This window comes from Polyodon spathula, chromosome 7 (genome assembly GCF_017654505.1).
Source record: "Polyodon spathula isolate WHYD16114869_AA chromosome 7, ASM1765450v1, whole genome shotgun sequence".
NCBI classification, from domain to species: Eukaryota; Metazoa; Chordata; class Actinopteri; order Acipenseriformes; family Polyodontidae; genus Polyodon; species Polyodon spathula.
Window position 1 is genome coordinate 27,751,110 of NC_054540.1, and position 24,782 is coordinate 27,775,891.

At 37.1% G+C, this 24,782-nt stretch overlaps 1 protein-coding gene across 2 annotated transcripts in view; it reads right to left on the reverse strand.

Moving 5' to 3' along the window:
• LOC121318481 (stabilin-2-like) overlaps positions 1–13,334 on the reverse strand; it is a 52,522-nt gene extending 39,188 nt beyond the window's left edge. The window contains exons 1-12 of one of the 2 annotated variants that reach the window (XR_005950614.1): positions 13,129–13,334; positions 12,357–12,484; positions 8,908–9,023; positions 5,484–5,569; positions 5,227–5,296; positions 4,888–4,983; positions 3,576–3,698; positions 3,125–3,321; positions 2,489–2,622; positions 1,228–1,361; positions 644–726; positions 362–511 (exon numbers count right to left, since the gene is read on the reverse strand). Coding sequence is in view for 1 of the 2 variants with exons in the window: in XM_041255202.1 (XP_041111136.1) it covers positions 362–511; positions 644–726; positions 1,228–1,361; positions 2,489–2,622; positions 3,125–3,321; positions 3,576–3,698; positions 4,888–4,983; positions 5,227–5,296; positions 5,484–5,569; positions 8,908–9,023; positions 12,357–12,484; positions 13,129–13,218 (1,407 nt within the window). In the remaining variant the exon portion in view is untranslated. The remainder of the gene's footprint in view (positions 1–361; positions 512–643; positions 727–1,227; positions 1,362–2,488; positions 2,623–3,124; positions 3,322–3,575; positions 3,699–4,887; positions 4,984–5,226; positions 5,297–5,483; positions 5,570–8,907; positions 9,024–12,356; positions 12,485–13,128) is intronic. The other variant, XM_041255202.1, reaches the window with a different exon arrangement.
• Between the last annotated feature and the right edge of the window lie 11,448 nt (positions 13,335–24,782).

Below are 24,782 nucleotides of genomic sequence, written 5' to 3' on the forward strand. Positions count from 1 at the left end.
GTTTTTGTGCTCTATATTTTGAAACAGCTTTCAGAATAACATATACAGGAGTGTATGTATGTTATATTATATGGTACCAGGGCTTTTCAGTTACTATGCCCCTCATCTATAGAATTCTATTTCTCAGAATATTAGGGGATTCAATAGCTTTTATCAGATTTCATATACAGTATATTATTCTGTTGTTAAGCACGCAGGCTCTATGGAAACGTAAAATTGTATTGTAAATACTGCCAGCTATAGCTTGAAACCTAAGTTTGACCTTGGTAGACTGTCAGCTCTTGTTACGGCCCTGAATAGGATCGCCAAGTAGTTGTAGACCAACGCGGTGGTCAGGTGAAAAAACTGTTAATGTTCTTACTTCAGTACTGAAGACTGTTTCCCCAGACTTCCCAGTCAGGGTGTAGTAGATATCACTCTTCTTCAACGTCTCTATATTCAGCTCTCCGGCAATCACATGTAGCTTTGAGAGATACTGAGCATTTAACAGATTGTCCATCAGAGACTTCATCTGCAGAAAAAAAGCAGACAGGTTCTGATCATTGATTGTCACTGTATAGGCATACATGACAATTTTAGCATACCCACATTCGCAATACAGACGTGTTTAATATACACTCCCACACCCCTCCCCGCAACTTACTGAAGTTCCCTTGAATCCCTTGTTTATAGGGACGAATATGGTGAAAGGTCCAAGTGATTTTAATGGCCAGGATAAGGAAGAATCTGAAAAGAGTAGCAACCGGTTAGTAGGACACCTAAAACAGGAAGGCGCATAATATTAAAAACAGAAATAGAACAGTTAACCATAAGATGGTAGCAAAGGCAATAACAAGAGTATAGCTTCATAGTGCAGGTACTAATTGAAGAGGGGTATAGTTGCAAAACCATCATATGTTGATGATAACCATCATCTGCACATCTGGGGAAAATGGGATTCTCTCAGTATACACACCAACACCACCTGCTGGAGACTTATAATATATATGAAATGAATACAAAATATTTGTGGAGGTAGTGCTTGATCTGAATTAATTTTGAATAGTATATAGATCCATATTAATGCAAAGTTTAGGTTGGTATTACACTGCATTAAAATCTCAAATACCGGCACATTAGAAAGGTTATGATTTAATATGTGAAATTTGATTAACTAATAATTCACATTTTGAGTTCATACTTAAGTGTGAATTTCTGCAGCCTTAGCTAAAGCTGTATTGAACATACCAAATAATGTTATTGCACTGGACAGCTGCCCCGTCCATTTCCCCTCTGGTTCTGTGTTCAGCTCTCTTAGTCTCTCAATGATGCTTCCATAGCAAGTTTTACCATTACCCACATACCCCTTATTGCATGTACATCTGTAAATAAAAGAGCAAAATGGATTTCTTTATAAAGGTGGATAAAACAACAGAACTGAAGAATATCTAACAATATATTGTTTAAGCAACACTTCGGACATGGGTGGATGAGAAGTTCTAAAATGACTATAGTATGAACCCAAAAAAAACACCCTTCCAAATTTTGAGGTGATTATGATTTGCCTGTTTCTTTACATTTTATGGGATGCATATGCATTTACATAGGGCTTCTGAATTTTGGTTTTAACTGATAAAAACTGATTTTAAAAAAATGGAATCGGTGTATAGCCAATAAACACTGGAAAAACATTGGAAATGGTCTCTCAATTCACGTTGACTTCACCCCCTTTCCATTAAAAAAAAATAAACCTCCTTCCTATTTATCACTGATTCGATCTGAATACTTTAAACCCACCCCACTCAGCTTGCGAGATTTTAAGAAACATTTAAAACGAGAATAAAATTACTATAGTAGGAACGGAGAGTTGTTTGCAGAATTTAAAGCTATATTACAGATATATGTAGACGCAATGGCACTCAGCTTTTACTTAACAAAATTATAATTAAAAAAAGACTTAAATAAACAAAATAAACGACACGTGCGCCAAAATAAACAAACACAGAACACAAATAGTAGCAAGTAGTATGCTAGTAAAAACTAGCAATGACAGTAGACAGTAGACAGTAATAGTTTTCACAACCCGTTCCGCCTTACACACTCCAAAGCTGAGGGTCTTTTATACTATAGCTGAGGGGTTAACTGGCTATTAATTATTATATTAACCCCTCGGCCATAGTCTGCATGAGTTTACTAAGTATGCGTGACTGTCAGCTAATTCAATAATTACTAGCCGACAGTCACGCATTTACACGAGAGGTGCTTAATCACACAAAACTATAATATAACTCTTAATGGCGGACGGCTTTTCCGCACCCTACATTTAAACAACAATAAGTGCTTTTCGCCGTCATATATAATACATAAACCATAATAATAATAAACAAATATGAAATAACACAAACACACAGGAGCAAGGTGTACCCCGTCACACTGTGCCAAACCGAACTGGGAACATGCAACCCTTGCACAATCCAGCTAAATCTCCCATTCACTAAGGATGACTTACTCAGTCGTTCCTGGGTCAATAGTTGAGCAGTTTGCATTTTTACTGCAGGGGTTGTTTGTCTTGCAAACGTCAGTAAGACTGCATCCAATTCCTGGTACCAGATTCTCAAAACCCTCTTTGCATTGACAGTGAGACTGGAGGAAAAATGCATATGCACATCAACATTTGAACTCTACTACGACTAGTGAGTTATGGAGAGCCAACATGCAAATTAGTCACTTGAGACAAGTTAATTAAAAAAGATGCAATTAAACAGAAAACTGTGGAGTCAGCATGGCAATGGAATGTTTCATTTTAGATCTTCATCACAATGTATTGCCAACATGTAATTATTCAAACTTTTTATATTATATTCTAATTGCTGAAGGCAATTTGTAACCTGGTTATCTTTCTATATTTTCACATCTGAGGAAACCTAAATGTGAATGGATACCTAGGGTGAAAATTACCACATCATTACCATGCGTTGAAAGACCAAAACAGCTCTTTGTAAATAAACCCATGAGACACAACAAAGTGCCCGTTCAAGAAAGATCCACAATACTTGCATACCATTCTTAAAATACAGTATATCTAATAGATTCATAGGCAACATAAAATATGTTTTTGAGTTTATAGCAGTGGTAAGAAACAAACCTTTCCGGGGCCGTCATATATGCAAACTGAGGAGTCTGGAGGACAGTTTCCAAAACTAATTTGGCATGGATCCACTGGCATGCAGACCTGCCCATCACCTTGGTAACCTTCATAGCATGTACACTGGTGTTGATTTGGACCAAGATGGGCACAGTTGGCATTTCGGTGACAGACCTGTTTCAGGCACGGATTAATGGCTGAAAAAGACAAAAGATTAAAAAAAAGTAAATATATTTTCCACTAAAAAAGCCATAAAATGTTTGAGAACAGAGCAGGAAATATCTTAGAACTAGGTGTGATTTTACTTTCGTATTAAACTTAAACAAGACGGTGTTGTAACAAATATAACATGTTTATTTTATGTACTACTGTTACTAAAATTACTTTCTATGGTCAAATGATGATTAGCTATGCCTTAGACAAAATCACACTTCTAGACTAGAATACTCACGTTTACAGTTTTTTCCATCTCCCTCATGATCAGGCAAGCATTTACACACCAGCTTCCCGCTTACTGCATCTTCAATACACCGGGCCTTGTCAGGGCACTCCAGGTCTGCACACTCAGGAATGGCTAAAAAACAAAACACTTCAGCATTGTTGTTGGGTCCTTTGCAGCTGTGTGTTTTATTTCTTCTTGTAAATCAGATTCTGAATAAAACATTAATTATCATAATATTACTGCAGTCTTAAAGTTCTTACTATATTGATGGCTTTTAGGCAGCCTAATGTTGCTCTAGTATGGTGATTTTGTGAATATAACCTGGTCCCGTTTATGAGTTTCTGTATGTTCTATCAGGTTACACACTATATTCAGGTGTTAGTACTGTTCTATATGGTACATTATGTTATTTGAGGTTGGGAAGCATACAAGAGTTGGAGGAGCATGTTATACAAGAGATGTACAGTAACTAAAGCCTGTTATGCAAATTATACACTGGGATATATTCTGAAAATGATGGCAAGTTTTGTTCTAGATTATCAGAGTATTTCGCTTCATCTCTATTATGGTATGTCACTGAAACACCTAAAATAAGTAAAACTTAGGAATGAAGTCTCAGAAACTCTTGATATTGACAACTCACTGCAATGCTGCTAGGCAACAACAGTTTGAGGAGGTCAAGGGAGCTGCATTTACATTAAGTGAAAAAAAAAACTATTTACAGTAACTACTATCTTGTAGACAGAAATGAAAACATATTGAGTTGTAGTGCACTCATCTTTTTTATAGTTAAGGACACCTCCACAGTGAGAATGAATCATAGACTAGATTGTGCATGATACATGAAAACCTTTCTTTGGTAATTGGGCAATTGACCAGTCATTTGGCAAGACAGAGGACAGAGATGGAGGATCCAGCAGGATGAGAATGACATGCACACCACGACAAACAACTAGATTGTAATTGTAGGCTGCTGATTATTAATTAGGAGAGTAACCTTTCATATGTTGAGGGCTATCTCTCCTCACAAATATAAGTTTAAAATGTTTCTTGAGTACTGTAAAGGGGATCTATAAAGATAATACCCCACCCCCCAATAGCTCAGGGCATAGTATTGATTTGTGTGCAAATACCGGTGATACAACCAGTGAGTTGAGACATACAGCATTATACTTTAAAAATAAAAATGTACTGAAGAATTGGCTGCTCTAATGAAAAACAATAAATGCATGTCAATATAAAATTACATATTAATAATACATTAATTTTATGAGAACTGTAAAAAAAAATAAAAAAAATAAATGTCATTGACAATGCTTACGTTGATCACATTTTGGTCCCCTGTACCCCGAAAAACAGGTGCATTTCCCATCACCAGTGATACCGCTGTTGCACAGTCCATGCAAACACTCACAGACTGGAGAAAAAAAATCACACAAATATATATATATATTTGATTTATCAACAGTGTACTCCACAGGACATACTATATTGCTATGGTATACTATGACTTGAACTTTCAACAAAAGGGTATGAAAAAAATATCTCTTTTACAGTATAAGTCATATATAAGTGTTGCTTGAATATAGCTAAGCTAACTACTTCTTACAGGGTATACAAAAAAGTATTTTTTCATATTAAGTTGGTGTTAGTACCTCACCTGAATTGCAGTCAGACCCATAGATGTTCTCTTCAGCACACCTTTCACAGGCAGTACCTCCAAACCCTGCCTGCAGAGTTGAAAAAGGATCGAAGATCGATACAAGTTTAGAGGCCCTGACTAATTCTGATAGTTTCATGTGACCAACAGCTACATTTCATGAACTGTAATAACTTACAAAAAAAAAAGAACAAAAATACATGATATTGAGTGGTGTTGAACACCTCATAGTTACTAATGAATTAAATAGGGCTCACCGAACAAGAGCATGTACCATTGCCTGCCACACCTTCAGAACAATTCCCCCGGTTACTGCAGGGAGTCGCAGCTCCACCCGGGCACTCTGAATGCAAATATACAAAAGATCTGCTTTCTTATGATATTACATCTACAAATATTACAGGTCGAATTCGACTGCATCCTACCGATCCAAAGAACATAGTCTTTTTTCACTTAGGTAAAATAGAAACATGATGTCAAGCATAAAGAAAATTTTACTACAGTTTTTTTTTATATAATTGTTATTTATTTTCTATCTGGTGACACCAAAATCCCATATATAATAAATCACGTTCCCATTTTCCTATTCACTCAAAAACCCTTAACCGAAGGGAAGTATAAAAACTTGGTGAACCGCTGACACAAGCGGTCTCAGGTCTAAGGGGTCACTCTTCACTTTTCTTTCTTGTTGCTTTTTTCTTCTCAGGACCCCCTCTTATCAGCAGTGCAACACATTCACAAACTAGAGTGTGTCCAATTACCAACTTCCTGTCTTCCAATGCTGTTGGGTGGTCATCAAACAACTTCCTGTAGATTAAACACTGAATTCCATTAGGAAATTGGATCTGAGCAAGCACACAAAACCAGAACTGCATATTAGCGTTCTTTGAGCTCGACAAATGTGCCAAATTTATTTCACAAGTTTACATCAGGATACAGAACGCTGTTTTCTGTGTGCTTGATCAATGATAAACAGGAATGGAAAGTTAACTCTTGTGTATACTCAGTGAGCAGTCACAGGATGGACAGTGACAGTGGAAGTTTCTTTAAACTTTTGTGCACATGTCAATGGTATAGACCTTTGGTAGAATGGTACCATTATGGCAGCATTTAAATATTCTGCATTGCAGTACCATTGTGCTATCCTATCAAGGCCCCCTTGCAACATGCATTCCAATTTGATTGTGCTGCCATCTCTAGTAATAATGGGGTCTAACTTAACTGCAAGAGCAAATAGCATGCCACTTTGAAATAATGGAAATATTGTTTTTGTCTTTTGCATATTATCTTTAATGGCTATTCAGAAATAGATTTACTGTACATCTCATCATACATTAAAACAAGTCTATCAATACAGGATCCTTTGCACAACATGGTGTCAGTAGAGTATGTACACTATGGAGAATTATTTATACAGTATGTAGTTTACTGACCCAATCAAGCTTCAGTTCCCAGTCCTTCTAAACCTTCACATTTAACATTCGACTCCATTAATCACTGTAGACATTTTAAAGAATAAACATAACCTGTGCAATTACCTATTTATTTTCACAGAGATCACCTCTTCATAATTGGTGTGCTACAAGTTTATCTTTTAAGGAAGCAATGGATGTTACCCCTATGCATCAAATCTGTCAGCACATTCCTGGAAGTGAAGTGCTGCTATATTTTTCTGCTGCTGAGGAAGTGTGCTCAGACTATGATTTGTAGGACACACATCCTTTAAAAAAAATTGTCACAAGTGTTCATTATTAAAACAACACAACGAACAATATAGGTCTTTTGTGAAAGCTAACACTGAAAATCTCAGCAGACCATTCACTTTTTACAAAATGTTTCTTAACTCAGTTATACCCCAGTTGTGGGACACAGCTATTGTTCCAGTGGTTGTCTTTTTAAAACTGTGACACGGTGAAATCTTTTCAATCTGTGATCTGCAAAACCTTTTATTTGCTGTAGCTCATCAAATTTGCAATCACAATATTATACTGTATATTCTAACTGCAGTCTAATCACTTTATACAAATTTATTGCACTTTGATTGTAGAGTACTTGCAGGTTCCACATACTGCACTTCATCCAATAAAACACATTCATAGTTCACTCATTGCAACTTAAATCAAAGATAATACTGTTGCATAGAGATGCCTGCTTGAATCTCTGCAGTCTGGCTTCCTTCCGCATCACAGTACCGAAACTGCTCTGCTCCGGATTGTAAATGATCTTCTGCTTAATGCTAAGGCTGCTGTTCCCTCTGTCCTTCTCCTCCTTGACCTAAAACTGCTGCTTTTGATAACATAGATCATAACATTCTTGTTGACCACCTTCAGAAGTATGCTGGGATCTCTGGAACCTGTCTCTCCTGGCTGTCCTCTTACCTATCTGGTCCCATGCTGTCTGTCTTCTATGATGGAAGCAGTGGTGACACAAACCCGGTCACCTGTGGTGTCCTTCAAGGGTCTGTTCTTGGGCCTCTTCTCTCATCTGCATGCTTCCCTTGGGTCACCTCATCTGCCAACATAGCCTCACGTTTCATTCCTACGCAGATGACACCCAGCTCTACCTAAAGCTCGACCCTGGATGTCCCTTTGCCAAGGTCCGGCTCTCAGCTTGCATCCAAGACATCGAGGCCTGGATGTCTGCCAATTTTCTTCAGCTCAACACTAACAAATGTGAACTACTTCTAGTTGGATCGAAAAGTTAACTTAAGAATCTCAATATTACGGCCCTGATCCTCGGAAACTGTCTGCTGCTGCCTTCCCCACTGTACGAAGCCTTGGTCTACTTCTGGATAGTAACCTCTCCCTTGATGCCCAAATCTCCTCGTGGTCAAATCTTCCTTCTATCACCTCCATAACATCTCAAAGGTCTGCCTCTATCTTTTCCTCCCAGATGCAGAGATACTCTGTCATGCATTTGTCTCTTCTTGACTTGACTACTGCAACTCTCTCTATGGTGATCTTCTGTCATGCGCCATAAACCAATTGCAGCATGTTCAGAATGCCGCTGCTAGGATCCTTACCAGATGTAAAAAATGCTATCACATCACCCCCCATCTTGCCCAACTGCACTGGCTACCTGTTAAGTTCAGGATTACTTTCAAAATTCTCCTGCTTACCTGCAATGCCCTTCATCACACAGGTCCAGAGTATCTCTCCAACCTGCTGACCCGCTATGTCCCTGCCAGCAAGCTGAGGTCCTTTGACTCTGGCTTGCTTGTGATACGCAAGCAAAAGTGTGCCACACTTGGAGAGAGCTCTTTTAGCTTCATGGCTCCGACTCTCTGGAACTCTCTCCCAGCTTTAGTGTGTGAAGCTCCCACTGTCGCTCGCTTCAAATCAACTCTCAAGACCCACTTGTTCTCTTTTGCTTTCCATGATCTTTAAGCCTGATGTCAGTTATTAGCTGTTGTCTAACTTGCTATTTTAGATTTTTCACTATATGTTATGACTCTGTATGACACATGCATCCACAATGTTTAGAACTCACATCCTAGGCTTGTATTTAATGTGTTGTTATTAGGCCTTGTATTGCATTGTATTTAATGTATTGCATTGTTTTCACTTTCTAATGTAATATGTATTGTTTCTCACTATCTTGTAAAGTGTTTTGTGATTGATTTTGTGACTGATTGCTTGCTTGTTTGGTTCTTCCCCCTGTAAAACCACCTGGGACACTTACCCATGCAGTCTGACCCCCAGTGTCCTGGACAGCAATGTGGATCCAGGAACTCCTTAGCACACACATGACTGCACCCACTGAGGGAAAGGCTGAAGTTCTGTATTTTGTATATATACCTAGAAACACACGAATAGGCTGTGATAAATACACTAGAACAAAAATGAAATTGTGATAATGCATTGAAACACATTATTAAAACAATTACAGTTTAGCTGCTTGCTCAACATTTGGGGGTTCAGATTTTCAGGTTTTATTCTGTACTTTATTTGAGATATAAAAAGGTTACCATTTGGTTTAACTTTTTTTTTTTAAAGGTTTATTTATTTAAATTTTTAACCATGGTGGTTCCCATGTCTGTTACGCCAATCTTTATCTATCTATCTATCTATCTATCTATCTATCTATCTATCTATCTATATATATATATATATATATATATATATATATATATATATATATATATATATATATCTAATATATATGTATCTAGAAGCATCTACTGTATATAAATACAAAGCTGAATTCAGGACTTGAAAAGCTTACAAAAGATCATCCTGTGGAAAAGTGAAAAGGGATAGATTTTTTTTTTTTTTTTTTTTTTTTTACTGTGTTGCCACAATTAATTAGTACTATTTGTAGTAGTGATTGCAATAATAATAATTACTAGAGTTGCCAGCAACTTTACAGCTTCCAGTACCAGTAACAGTACCAGTACCAAACACTTTAGCAAATAATGCAGAATGCCATTATTACATAGTAACCATGACCCTATGTGCACTGTCTCAGGAGTTATAAGCCAGTTTTACATTTGACCTTTAGGAGAGGTCAAAGGTCACAGGCAAAGACTTTTTTTTATAGAGCATACTTTATGTGTTCCATAGTAACCATGGTCCTATCTGCAATCTATAAGGAGTTCTTAGCCAGTTTTGTATGTTTATGATGTCATCCAACATGGCCGCCATGTTTTATATTGTAGCAACTTCCCTTGAACAGTGTTTAAAGACAACCACACTAGGACTATGTGTGCAGTTTTTTGGTTCAATTGGACTAGCGGTTTCAGAGACAAAGGTTTTTGTAAGCCAGTTTTGTATGTTGATGATGTCATCCAACGTGGCCATCATGTTTTTTATTGTAGCAACTTCCTTTGACCAAATCTTAAAGACAACCATACTAGGATCATTTGTGCAGATTTTTGGTTCAATTGGACTAGAGGTTTGGGAGAAGAATACCTTTGTAGTTTGTGATTATGACATCTGTCCACACAACCTATCTGCTTCTTACGAACACCAGTTAATCTTGGACTATCCCTCAACAAGTACACTGCAATAAGTCGTTTTTGAAAAACACATTTTTACATTTTGGCAAAATGTTTTTTTTCAATCCAACATGGTGGCCAAACCATGTGATACGACATATGTTCAATTAACATTTAACAACTTCCCATAAGCATCTACCATCCTTCTGAATTTCGTGAGTTTTCAGGCAACTTTTGGTGGGAAGAAGAAGAAGAAGAAGAAGAAGAAGAAGAAGAAGAAGAAGAAGAAGAAGAAGAAGAAGAAGCAGCAGCAGCTTCCCAGTCCTATGGGTCTGGAAGCCTAATAATAGGCCTAATCTACCCGTTTCCAAGCCGAACAAAACCACGCCCCAATCTTGACTGCTCCTGAATATGCATGACAGTGGCAATTTCTGACAGAACTTCGGCAATAAAAAGCTCTTGTCAGGCCAGGTGAATACAATGATTGTGAATCATGTTTAAAAATACAATCGTTTTAAAAAGAGAAGGCTTGGAATAGCAAATGAGACAGATTTTACATTATATAGAAAATCGCTACTGGGACTCTTTGGATTCCCATGATGCACCAGTTCGACAGGGACGGAATTAAAGGCGGAGTTGACTATCTTGTGTATATCAAAGATCTTTGGTATTATCAATTATCATTATATATTGTGGCAGGACAGGAGCATAGCAAGCGTAAATATATGTATTTTGTGGCAGGGACTGGGTTAAAAGCCTCCCTGCCAGCCTAAATTGTTTAGTTTGAGTTAATTGTTTAATTAGTAATTGGTAATTGTTGTATTGTTTTGGCATTTGGCCTCATTATTATTAAATTAGAGCCAGTTGCCTATAACTGTTTCTCTGGGCCATAAACCTCAGTGTTAGTTAATTCTGAACACAGGCTAACAGAAGAACCCTTCTGTGCAGTCCGGCTGAAGGAGAGACAGTCGAATAAAGAAAAATAAGGTACTTTGTGTTTTTGTATTTTATGCCAGGTAAACAGCTTAGCTGTCCTGCATGTTAGTCAGGGAACCTGGATAAATGTGTTGTAAGTGCATGGAAGAGTTAGGTGTTTATTTAGTTATTTGTTTTGGATTATTTAGTTGTTTAAAAATAAGTGTGCAAATAAAGAGCTGAAAAATCATGTTCAGATTCTGGGTCATGTTTTTATAGGGGCATGAAACCAAAATAAGGCCATCTTGGTCACTATATATACATACATAAATGCACACATACTTATAAGCAGAACACTACAAACATTTATCGGTTAAAGTACTGTAATTTATAGTCACAAGAATGGCTTTCTCTTTGGAGAATTGTGTTTTGCAAAGGCAGAATCTCACAAAACCACATTGTAATGAGGAATTGCAGTCCCAATCCTTTTGCTATTCATTATCAAATCAGAGGCTTTACTGAGTCAACCAGAATGTCACATTGCACTTGAGATCACAATCTTGTGTTTACATATTTTCAAATAAATCCAGAAAATCTTACCTAAATCACACACTTTTACAGAAGGAAACATCAAAACAATTCTCACAATAAAACAGTATGGGTGTATCCCACTGATCCTAACAGTGACCTATCTTAATACCAGCATCACTGAAATCCTTATAAAACTACTATTTTATGGAAACTAACACCTTTAACAGTGCAACTGAGCTTCTTTGGTGTATTATCTTTCTGTAATAACACATACAACCTGAGGGATCAGCTTTTTGAATTGATTTGAATGGTGTGAGTATTAAATACTGTTACACTTATAATTTTAAAAATCTGTTTCAAAGCTGTTTTCAAAATGGCCATTTTAGTGCACTGGGGTGTGAGATCTGTCCTCTAAATCACTGCAGGAAGAGTGATTTAAAATTGACTCCTATGTATGACGCAAGCTTGCACACACAATTACAGGACAATTCTGTTTGTGCATATAGACTGAAGATCTTCCATGAACCCAGGCTTGACGAATGCCAATTTAGCAATGGAGGGATTTTACAACACTGCTGTTTACAGTACTTTGAGCTATCCCTGCTTTGTGCTACTCCTAATAAGATATTACTAAAATCTTAATGTGTGCCAGAACAAAACTATAAAATTAAGCAGGAGAGGAAATGTTTCTTTTACAATAGGGGCCTGTTGCTCCATTCCCCACCCAAACTGGTGTTAGTATCCTTACCTGCAGTCTCGGTTCCCAATTCCTTGTGTCTGCTTGAGGTAACCAGCAAGACAGTCTACTTCTTGAGAGACGGTACATGATTGGCATGCAGTTTTGGCATTGATAAGAGTTTTCTTGTCACATCTGTTCTGTTAATGGAAGACACCAACCATTACATAAACAGTATTACCAGCACCATACGCTTTTGCCCTTTGAAGCGTACAAGTACTGTATTCCTTTATCTGGTCACCTCAGAATCCAATTTGTTTTCATCAATCACAGGTTTACAAAAAATGAAGTATCTGCATATTGGTTTATTATGAACGTATTTCCTTCTTCAAGGATTTCATGTAATACGAATCGACAATGGCAGGCATTTACAGGGTGAGGTTTACCACATGCAATAGATTTGTAATTTCATATATTTAAAAGATAATTAACCTAATTTTCAATCTGTTTTCACCTGTAAAGTTTTTGCAAGGGGAAAACAATGCTTATGTTATGTGAAACAATTCACCAGTTCTACCTAGTTTGACATGATTAACATACATTTTCTCCACGCAGAAATGTATTTAGAAAATTTGATCAATATGTTTCACATACTCTGAAAACACTGCTGTTGTACATTTCCATGCTATGCTGATAGCAAGCAAGGCAGCGCTTGTACAATACTGGTACATATTTGCTCCAACATAAGCAGGATAAAGGAGGAACTGCCTTTGATTAAACTATTTTTTCTTCTGCTTTAAGATAATTAGTTTTCTTAAAATGTGCAAAAATAATTAGAACTTACCCCTTGTCTGGAGGAGAATGCTAATGAATCACTGCAATGCCACATCATAAATAATAAAAAGAAAGAAGTTTGAAAGCTGTTTCTGCCCATGGTTGAGGTAAGTGCCACAGGTTGATGAGATACGTGTTGCTGCTGAGCTGGCTCTTCTTTGGGTGGATCTTAATATTGAGTACACCAACTCTGCTTCCCGCTGCTTTTTAACATCCTCCTAGCCTGCTTCTTTTCCTGTGCAAAGAACCAAAGCGCTTTCGACACTCAATGGTCAAAACTCTCAACGGACAGGAAAAGTACCCAAAAATGCCTGTTTTCTGTTTAAACAAACCTGAGAGGGTCCCAGAACGCAAAGAATGGCAGGATTTCCTTACACATTAGTAAAAGTGCACTGTCAAGATGCTCCCATGTCTCAAGATATTTTTTTTTGCTTTGTCATGGGCTTGACCATGTATTCGCTTTTGGATAAAATCGAATATTTTGGTGCTTTGCTTTGTTTATTTCTTTCTTTTGAAGTCTTATTGGGCCCAGTTCTCATGTAGTTATAAAACTATGAACAAGAAACCAATTAAAAAGTAGCGGGGTTACGAAAATATAGCGTTATACATCTTCACGTTTTGCTATAAATGTTTGAATAATTTACCTGTAATTTTTCATTTTATTGTTAACATCCTGACAACTTTTTAGACTTAGAACTTTAAAGTATGTTTCAAAGCTCTTTTCAAAAGGGCCATTCTAGTGCACTGATAGTTTAAGGATTATTGCCCACATTGTCAAACCGGTAACACAGCAATAACGCTCTATGATGTGGTATGGAACAGAAAAGCCAGAGCACTTGTTATGTTTTTTTTAAATATTTTTTTATCACTCTTCCTGCAGTGATTTAGAGGACAGTTCTCAAACCCAGTGGACTAGAGCTGCCATTTTGAAAAGAGCTTTGAAACAGATTTTAAAGTTATGTTCAATACGTTGTCAGGGTGTTAACAATGAAAGAAACAGTTGTAGCAACATGTGAGGATATATAATGCTGTAAGTCCAGTTAGCAGCTGCTTAGTTCATATTCATACCATTAACATTTGACTAAGTTTGATTGAATAGGGCAGTAAAAGAAGAAAATAACATTAGTCATAGAGCACTATTTATGCATATCAGAAACCTAATTTAACTGTCTATTTCCACTTGAGTTGTCATATATAATGGTTTTGCTACACCACAGTGAACTTTTATAAGTGATTTATTGTTGGTTTTTCATGACAATTTTATTTTTACTTTCAGAGACAAAATGAGGCCAACCTTCGCTGCAAAAATATTTGTTTGAGCAGGAAGTAGTTTTTGTTCATGCTTCTAACACTCACCTTAGAATTCAGTTTTAATTATGGCGCAGCTATCCTTATAGCAGCTTCTTGATGTATTTATTTTAGAGTCATAATTGTTGTTTTTCCTATTAAAAAATAATGGTTTTGTGTGTTGAGTGTTTGTGTGGTACAAACAGCACCAGAGCAATAACCCAGGCACCACTGAAACAAGTAATAAAATGAGTTCCACAAAAAGGTGCAAAGAAAGTCACACATTGAAACTTAAAAGCAAAAAGCAGAAAATGTAACTGGATTGAAATAATATGAAGACTTACTGAAGTTAATAATACTTATAAGATTTATAGCTACTTATTGCTATTTTTACTATTATTATATATGGACTCTTTGTCCTCCAAGACCATACTTATGTCTTGTATTATACAGTAACTCGCTGTACTTTACGTTCAATGTAATGGAGTGCATTTATTTATTTTAATTAAACTCTAGCTGGTGTTAGTGATGCTGTATCCTGACAGATATTAATAGTTGTATTTCTGCACAACAGTTACTGCTCTCCCCATACTGGCTCACAAACAACACTCCCCCAACCTCCTTTACTCAGGACAGGAAGTCATTTCACTTGAGACACACTTTATTCCAATTGTTCTCTGTCCTTGAAATACATCCATAAGGTCAATAGTTTTAGTAGAAAAAAAATAATAAAAAATCTGGCAGCTCTGAAGCAGGAAAGCAATATTGTAAATTAGTCTTTTCTCATTTTATACCCACCTGCTCTGATATACTGTACTAAGAGTGGCAGCATCATCTACTGATTTAATAAAACTTTGAGTTTGTTCCTCTTTAACATTAAACAAAACAAATCATGAAAATCAATCCAAAAAAAAAAAAAAAACGAACTCGAGAACAAGTCCAATAGAAAATGTAATATTAGTATCACATGTGTTAGGACAGGATGACAGAGGGAAGGAGACACTTCTTTACACAGAGTGCTAAGGGGATGGAATGGGCTACCCAGTCATGGTGTTGAGGCAGAAACCACTTGGATCATTTAAGACCCAGCTAGACCAAGTTTTGAAATCAATCAGCTACTAAGAACCAAACAAGCTTAGATGGGCTGAATTGCCTCCTCTTGTTTGTAAAGGTTGTTATGTTATTTTTTTTGCATGTCTCTTGCACCAGCTGTGAGTAAACAAAAAATGTTACTTATTATAGGTATGTTATGTATAATTATTTTGACTACAGATTCCATAAGTGTTTTTACACTAATACAGCCATGCATTTCAATGTAGAAGGCACACATCAACTTGATTAGTGAGCCAGGGTATGAAAACTTAACTATAAACCCCACTTTTCAAATTCAGTCCAACTGTAGCTATTCCTAAGACCACTAGAGGGTACTTTTTTCTTTTAAAAACAACAAAAAGGAATGAAAATCACATACATGGGTTTTTATGGCAAAAAGTATTGCAGATACTGTACAGTCACAGCAATACCAAATTGAATATATAATCGATACTGATTCTAAACCTATAAGTACTGGATCAAAACTTCATTTATTTTATGGAATACACTCTGTCCTCAATATAATAGAAAAACAGCTGCTGCATTAATCCAGTGGTTTAGCACCAATACATATATTAAAGGAAAGAGTGGAGTCAAAACATTCAAACCAAGTGATCGTGTGAGTTATATACATAGCTGCCTTGTGCTCTAACACAAATATCCCTCAGTCAATTCCTGTCCAACTGCCCAGCCATGGAGGACAATAGTACCCCAGTGGACATGTTGGAGATGGCCACAGTGAAGCCAACCATCTACCCCAGGTCAGGAAACTAGAAGGATAGAAGACAAACTAAGGTCTCCCAGGCTCACTGAGAGAGGTCAGACTCAGCTGATGCTCCGAGGTGACATGGAGAACCTTGTGATCTTTGCAGGGAGAACAAAAGCTCTGGAAAAGAGAATAAAGAAATAAACACATAGAAATGGCCAGGATTGTCCCCCCTCAGCTGTAAAAGCCACCTTCAATAAGTTCAGTCAATGACAGGCTCGAAAGTAGGGGGCAAGTTTTGCTCTCCAAAGGGGGAGACTGGCACGGGTGCAAATTAATAGATTTAAGCAAGAGAATGTAAAAGGCTTTGGTCCTGGGTCTCCTCTGTCCAGTCAAAATCTTCCTCTCAGAGGGCGAGATGATGCTGTCGGCCTCTAAATTTGGGAAGTGAGCTTCACTTGCCCCCAGAGACTGTTGCAGAGGTGATGCAGCAAGTGGAGGAGGAAGGTAGGATGGAGGAAACTGAAAAGCCAGACAAGAATTAGGGAGTTGGCTAAAGTTTAAATAGGGTGACTGACACTGACAGGTCATTGTAGCGGGATGACAAAAGGGAGGAACTCCAGCTCCAGCCCCCCAAAATACGCAAAGGTTCTGCTAACAGTCTTCTCCATATTTAATAACGTGCTGATCATTGCAGTCGCCTTGAAGAACCCACCCCTGCGCAATCCCATCAGCATCTTCATCCTGTCATTTTCCAACTTAGCAATTGCTGTCTGTGGGTCCTTGATTGTGCCAGCCACCAACTGCAAGGGCTATTTCTTCTTGGGCGAGAAGTTCTGTACCTTCCAAGGATTTGCTATCAAGTACTTTGGTAAGTGCTTTTTTTTTTTCCTCCCCCCAAGATATACAAATGTATTTATTGAGCCCCTATCCCCATAGGCTAACCAAATTGTAGATTATAAAACACTGTATACTATATTTTTCATAATATATAGTTAAATAAGATTAATAGACTTTACAGCTAATTTTAATGTTATGTCATTTCCATCTGATGCATGCTATCTAATACAGAATTACAGGCCATCTGATACAAACTTACTGAAACAAAGACATTTCAGATGGCTGTATGGAAAATTAATTTGATGTGCAGGGCTAATTATTCAACATTACACATAATATTGCAGCTCTCTTAACAGTTCATATGGGGAAAAATACTTTTTTGTAAAAATGCATGTCTATTTGTGTCCAATTTAAGTGATAGAATTCTGATTAGCATTGCTGACAGGTAGTTTACCAAGGGAGACCAAACATATTAGACGCAATGCAATGCTAAGTTGGATTTGGGATTTCAAATAGCGTGCCAGCAATGTGAAAGAGGTAAGAAGTAAAAGATAGCACGGATGCAGTTGCTTTCTAATTTCTCGTTCAATTATATACAGTTAACTGGGTTGACCACATTTACATTTAGGCCAAATCTGTCAGAATGGGTTATTGTAGAATTATCTGCATAGAAAATGTGTTAAAATCTCTTCTCATCCCAATTCCTGTCTGATAAGAGACTGAGATCTCCACACAATTCATGGCTCAAGGGCTTTCTGGCTCTCACTTCCTTCCCATAAGATGGTATCTACTGAAGTGTTGATAGCTGATCTTCAAAAGGGCAGTTTCAGCTGAAATGACAACTTTTAAATATATGTTAACAGGATTTCAGAAGCGTTAATCAGGCTTGAGGAACTTTCAATCCCCTGTCCATGTTTACAAGGTTTATTCTGCTTTAAAAACATTTGTATGTACAAATAAACACCTACTTCCAATCCTGCTAAGCATCTCTCTCACTCAGCCATACATAAATTATGTTTAATGGCTTTTCAAAGCAAAATTAGTCTCCATATATTGAAGGCCACTACACAGCCAAATGAGCAGGTTTACCAGTTTGAATGGATAACACATTGCCTGGTATCTTCAGTGAAAACACACACATTTAAGTGTAAAAAGGCTCTGTAATAATTAAAAAGGTTGTTTTCTTTAGCTTTTACTTGGGATGCTGTGGCAGGCTGGTGAGTGGATAGCGGCCCAGACAGACTGCAGTTCAAAAAAATATATACATTATAAATAAACACAAAATAAAAGTGCACAAGGGCAAAATAAAGGGATTTAAACACAAAAAAACAGTACAAAAAACAAACTTACAAAAATAAAGGTTTTCAGGCTGGGCAATGCCTTCACTGGAGGTAAAATTCACAAATCACAAAAACCCCACAAACACCAACCTGCTTCCTCAGCTCCCTCATCCCAGATGAGAAGCAGAGGCCTTCTTTTATGTCAGGTGGCTGGGTGCTGATTGATCATTAATTAAGTTAATCTAATCAACTAATCAACCCCAGCCACCTGAACATAATAAACCCAGGCAGGTAGGGGAAATTAACCCCATCCCTGCCAATTAAAAAAGGGCAGAGCTTTGCTCTGCCACAGATGCCTAAAAACAGTCAGTGATAATTGTGTATTGTACAGTATATAATAAACAGAAAACAGCACAAGAAAGTTTATTTTAGACCTTGTATTTTATATTAAAAGAAGGCACAAAGAATTAAGCAATTTGGCCTTTCTAATGGTAAGGCCTGAAAAGGTGTACAGGACAAAAGTGAAACAATATGTGATTAAATTATTCATGGTAAAATGACTCATCTTATGCTAAATTATGTTAATAAGATAGCTTCTATTATATTCCTAAATTGCTCAATAGACCATCTTTCTTCTTTAGTTCCTGTATGGAAAATATCTTCTGAACAGCTCACACAGTAAATGTTCAAAGCCACATTCATTTCCAATATCTTCTTCTTAAGTACTAAATGTATATACTCAACGAGCTTATCCATTTTCAATGTCTGCTTAGGAAAGTCCTTCTACAAAAAGAATAAAAAGTTTATACTGAAGTGTACTTTTAAAAACATTTCATTCCAATCCATTCTTCAAGGTATTTTTTTTTATGTGCTAATGCTCATTTTTCAGTATTATACATATAGTGTATATTGAAAGAGGTTATTATATTTGAGCTTCAAAAAGATAAAAATTCTAGCATATTTTTTTTAAATTTATAAAAATATAAAATGAGTCAGTTAATGTGAAGCCAAACACACTGGATATTTGATTATTTGAAGATAATGCTGTAACTTAGCTGTGAATCCCAATCAAACTTTACTGGTTTTTGCAGTTCAGAGTATGAATAGCTTGATTCGGAAACATGTTTGGAAACATGTTTTCTGTAGTTGCTTCTACCAGACAGAGATATTACGTAGTTCATAATCTCAACAAATGTCTACTGTATAATACCTGTAATTAAAATTACCTACAATGACAAGGGTCCTGATGAAGGCAAACATATAATTTTCCAGAAGTTAAATAAAAATTCCTAAATTCCTAAATTCATCTTGTTTTTGTGTCAATGGCTCTGGAGCGTATTCCCTTGGAATATCGAAACCCCATGGATTCCTCATTTTGTTCTGCCTCCAGACAGCACTCCAGATAAGGTTTTGGGTTTGGGAGTAACTTACCCTCTAATTTGAACACAGAGAGTAAAATGTATTTTCAGGGGGTAAAATGCAACATTACTTTGAAGTCATGAGTAATCTCGATAAATAGTGCACAATCTTTAATAAAAGAGCCTTCCATTGTAGCTACAGTGTTACTTTGAACTACTGTACAACCAAGTGTGTGTTCTACAAGGATCTTAATCTGCTCAGCGCATGTTGAGGTTTCATACTGACTGCAAATTAATTATGTTACTTATATTGTAACATTAAATTCTTAAACTCAGTGAACATGTTAACACTTCAATATAAAGCCATACAGGTAAATAAACTAATGAAATGCATTGATAAGTTATAAAGCAGTTAGTTTCCTATTATAGGCATCAAAATGGAATAATATACGTCATACATAATATTGTCTGAAAAGGTTAAAACTACCTACCAAACAGTTGTTAACCAGACTAAGAGATCTATCAGCCACCCAGCATGGTGAATAGGGGGACATTACAGTTATCAACAGCTCAGCATGATATAACTTCACTGTCTGCTTCCTGTTGAACCAAAAAAATCAAACATCTGGGAGGGAAGCCAAGCCCTGAGGAGGAAGCATGTGCAGTGATCAAGGTCCTCGCTATGGTTGTGGCATTCCTTGTTTGTTGGCTTCCTTACACAGTTTTCGCTCTGGTGGTTGTCATAAACCCAACGCTGCACATCTTACACTACCCATGCACTTCCCCAAAACCAGCCAGTCTACAACCCAGTCATAGGGGTCAGAAAAAAGTTCAACTTTGTTTGTTTGAAAAAGCTCTCTTCGTTCTAGCAGTGTTAATGTTCCATTGTAATTTCTAGTAGACCCATGTAATACACACTACAATGAACAAAACAGCAAAGTTCAATCACAGAAGCACTTTCATGTGTCACATCACAGTGCTGATACAATCAGCTGATGAAGGTTTTAGGTGATAGGAAAGGCCTCAGGAAAAGTGCTGAAACATCCTGGAAGTCATTTCCTTGTTCACAGATGATAAAAGTAGCACAGCACAAACAATAGCAGACGTTTAAACAGTACACCTTTTGTATTAATCACATGCGGGACAGAAGGCGTATTCTGGTACCTGCATTTGTACAATCCACAATAAAACGCAAGACATGTTATTTGTTTGCATAACAGTAATGATATTTTCTGACTTACTTTATAATATGCAACAGGATCTGACATTTCAGGTCACACTATTTCTATTTATATGGCACTGACAGATTCACTCTCCCTCTTGCAGTTCTGCGAGTATGCTGCACAGTTCCTCACTTGTTGACATCTAAACATGAAGAAGCCTGAAGAGGAATGGTCTACTCTTGTAGCCCACAGGGGGGAGCAAAGCAACCAGCAAGATCAACCAGGTGGATCTGAGGCGTTGGATCGAATGGGCCTGTGACAAAGACAGCTGTAGTGGGGACGTCAGACCAGAAGAAACACACAGTACTGCGAGATGGAATGATAAATGGATGTGCGGCTGCACAGTTTATTATTATAAAATAAAACAGTACAAAAAACAGGACAAGGCACTGGCAGCCAAAACAAAGAGACAAACACCTTGAGCTGATACTTTAACTATTCTTATTCTCATTACCTCCGTCTCCAATTCCGTTCTCCATTCACCGAACACACAACCCCGAGTGGGTGAAAACATGCAGCTTTTATGCAGCTGTACCGAGATTCGATTGCTAATCAATCATTCAATTGGAGTCGCGGTACAACTGCACGTGAATTAATAAAGTGCAATTCCCCGTGCTCACATATTATTACTTTTTACTTGCACGTGAAGAGCTGTGCAATCCTCGTGCCTAAATACAAATATACATTTTAAACACTTGCATTATACAGACCCATTTATATCCTGTGTACCAATGACTATACACCAACATTAACACACTACACATAACATACAACACAAATAAATAGCCCAGGGGCGGGGCACTTTGCCACAGGGCCTCACATACAGTTATAAGAACATAAGAAAGTTTACAAACGAGAGGAGGCCATTCGGCCCATTTTGCTCGTTTGGTTGTTAGTAGCTTATTGATCCCAAAATCTCATCAAGCAGCTTCTTGAAGGATCCCAGGGTGTCAGCTTCAACAACATTACTGGGGAGTTGATTCCAGACCCTCACAATTCTCTGTGTAAAAAAGTGCCTCCTATTTTCTATTCTGAATGCCCCTTTGTCTAATCTCCATTTGTGACCCCTGGTCCTTGTTTCTTTTTTCAGGCTGAAAAAGTCCCTTGGGTCGACACTGTCAATACCTCTTACACATGCTTCTGTTTGTTACACTTCTGCTGCACCCATTACTTATCCTTCTTGCAACTAAATATGTGCTGCGATACTTCATCATTTTAGAAGTAAGATGGGATGAGACATCTAAATATGTGGCCTTATTTATGTCACCTGTGAGTCTCCAGATTGATATAGCAATTTAAGGATTTAATGTGAACTACAGTAAATGCTTTAAGGACATCACTTTACTTTCACAAAAACTGTGAAAAAATGTATTATATTTCACAATCCTACCCTGTATTTGTCATACTTTACCATGGTTCTCCATTATTTGTACTGAGCTTTACCATAAAGATCTGTTTTTTGTACAACAGTATGTTAGAGCTTTCACAGGGGAGATCAATTCCAGGACCTACATCTTATTCTACTGTATGTACACCAGGTGCATCTATCTAAGAAATGATTGGAACAAAAATGTGGACTGGAATTGGATTTGGTTTCCAGATTTAAGTCACTGGTTTTAAGCTAATGGTTTGTTTAAGGCTATTTCAAAATATTGTAATGTTGATTCCCAGCTGTAGCCAATACACGGTAGTTATAATTATATGAGAAGTGGTCTCTTTGACATTCACTGTCATTAGAATTCCTAATCCTTTACACCTTGTTCCAGTGATAGAGTGCAGACTGGATAAACAAATGTCATAATGGGTCCATTGACGTCATATTATGCAGGCTGTCGCTGAGCTGAATGACTGATTTGGCTGAAGTAAACTCAGATGGAAAGTGACGCTTTACTTAGTATCTTGTGTACATGGAGACAACAGACTCCCTCAGCATTATAGCATCCTCAACTTCGTCTCAGATTTCACCGAGTTGCAAGACTATTATCTTCTCATGTATGGCTGTAGTTAGCTCTTAAGTATCCAGGAACCTGTGCATTACAGAGTACTTAGGTTAATAAAACAGCAGTTGCTGCAGGCTATACTGACTCTGTATAAGAAAATCCAGTATTATAAAATATGCTAACTGTTAAAGCAATTTTCCAAAATACCAAAATAAACTTTTCACCCACCTGCTTTTGAAAAACATGCAGTTCTCAAATGGAACATTAGCTTTAAGTCTAGTTTCTGGAATAGATTGCCCTCTAGTGGTTACTGAAGTGTATTAACTTTTAACAGAAAACACACAGCACAGGAAGCAGGCTTTAGTAGTATAAAATGGGGCTGATCAACACATACATTATTAATAACCATTTATCTAATTATCTACAGTATTGGAATTTGACCAACAATAATCCTAATAAAAGGGAGAAGATGGGGTGAGGAAAGACAATGACATACTTGTATTGCTAAAATTTAAACATATCACCAGTGATTTTTTACAAATAATTACTGCTTCAAATGCAAGAACTTGAAAAAAAAAAAAATCTAGGTGGCAGTAGTATTGAAGGATGATTTCTTTCGTACAGCTGAAAGTCTATGTTAAAAGAACAAAGAATCAAAAGCAGCACCCCTTGAATCCTAACAACAGTATTTCAGAGTATTTCCTCTGTATTGCAACTGTGGAGAAAAGAATATAGGACCAATCTGAATGATACCTGTCATTGATAACATTACAAACTACAGTAAGCAAAATAAGTATTGATACAACAAAGCACTGCTTGTGACATTTCAATGTGGTGATAATATATTGAGGTTGTTAATTACCAGGAGTGTTATTAAATGGGCTTGACTTTACTGTACATTTAAGGTGTGCTCATAACATCATCAAGTTATTATTACTGTATGGTGTGGCAGAGTAGGGGGAGGAAAGATGTAGTCCAGGGGTTGGTGCAGGACTACATCCCCTAGAATGCCATGGGAGTGAGCCAGGATGAGTTACACCTGGCTCTAATTTAATGAGGGACACCTGCCTGTGATTAAGCAGGCGGATATATAAGCAGGTCAAAATAATTGGTCTGGGTCTGTGTTAAGGCTAATGCCTGAAAGGAGACCTGTGGGAAACAGTAAGAGAAGGTATAGTGTTGACTACTTTTAAAAGTATATGTGTTTTGTGACTGGTAAACAGGTAGCTGTCTGGTATTAGTTAAAAAATGGAGCAAAGTTTAGTTTAGCACACCTGGTGGAATTAGGCTTTTATTATATTTTTTGTGTGAGAATAAATATACAGGCACTGTTCTGTTTACACCCTGTTTTGTTGTGAGAGTACTTCATGTTTACTAGAAGACAGTTTGAAAAGGCCTTGCAAATGACAAAACTTACCCCACTTTGTCATATTGGATATATAATTTGACTTAAAGGCATGTGTATGCATGGAAATATTCAAATGGTATACATCATATAATAGTACCTTTGTTCTGAAAGAGGGAGCACACACCACAAATGACCTTTTCTTGTTGCCTTTTAGTTTGCTGACAAATTAGCTGTATGAAATTTGTTTTGTTTGAAAGTATTGCCAGGTTTAGATTATGCAAGTGCCTCTGGAATACTACAGAAATGTTCATACTTTTCATTTAAAAGGAATAATTTCATAATGAACATTAACATGCACCCCCGCTCTTCTGCTGAAGCAGGAATGTGCTGTGCAGGTGGGAGAATTGCAGCACATGTCTGGAGGCAGTAATGAATGTGTGAGCACTCCAACAAATGCAAAGCATTGTACTCTGTTTTGACACTATTTATTGATTTCGGGTATATTCACATAATACAATCCGCATGAATCTCAAGCAAGCAATGTGTATATACACAGATGGTAGAATATTATAACATTCCACAAATCCTAA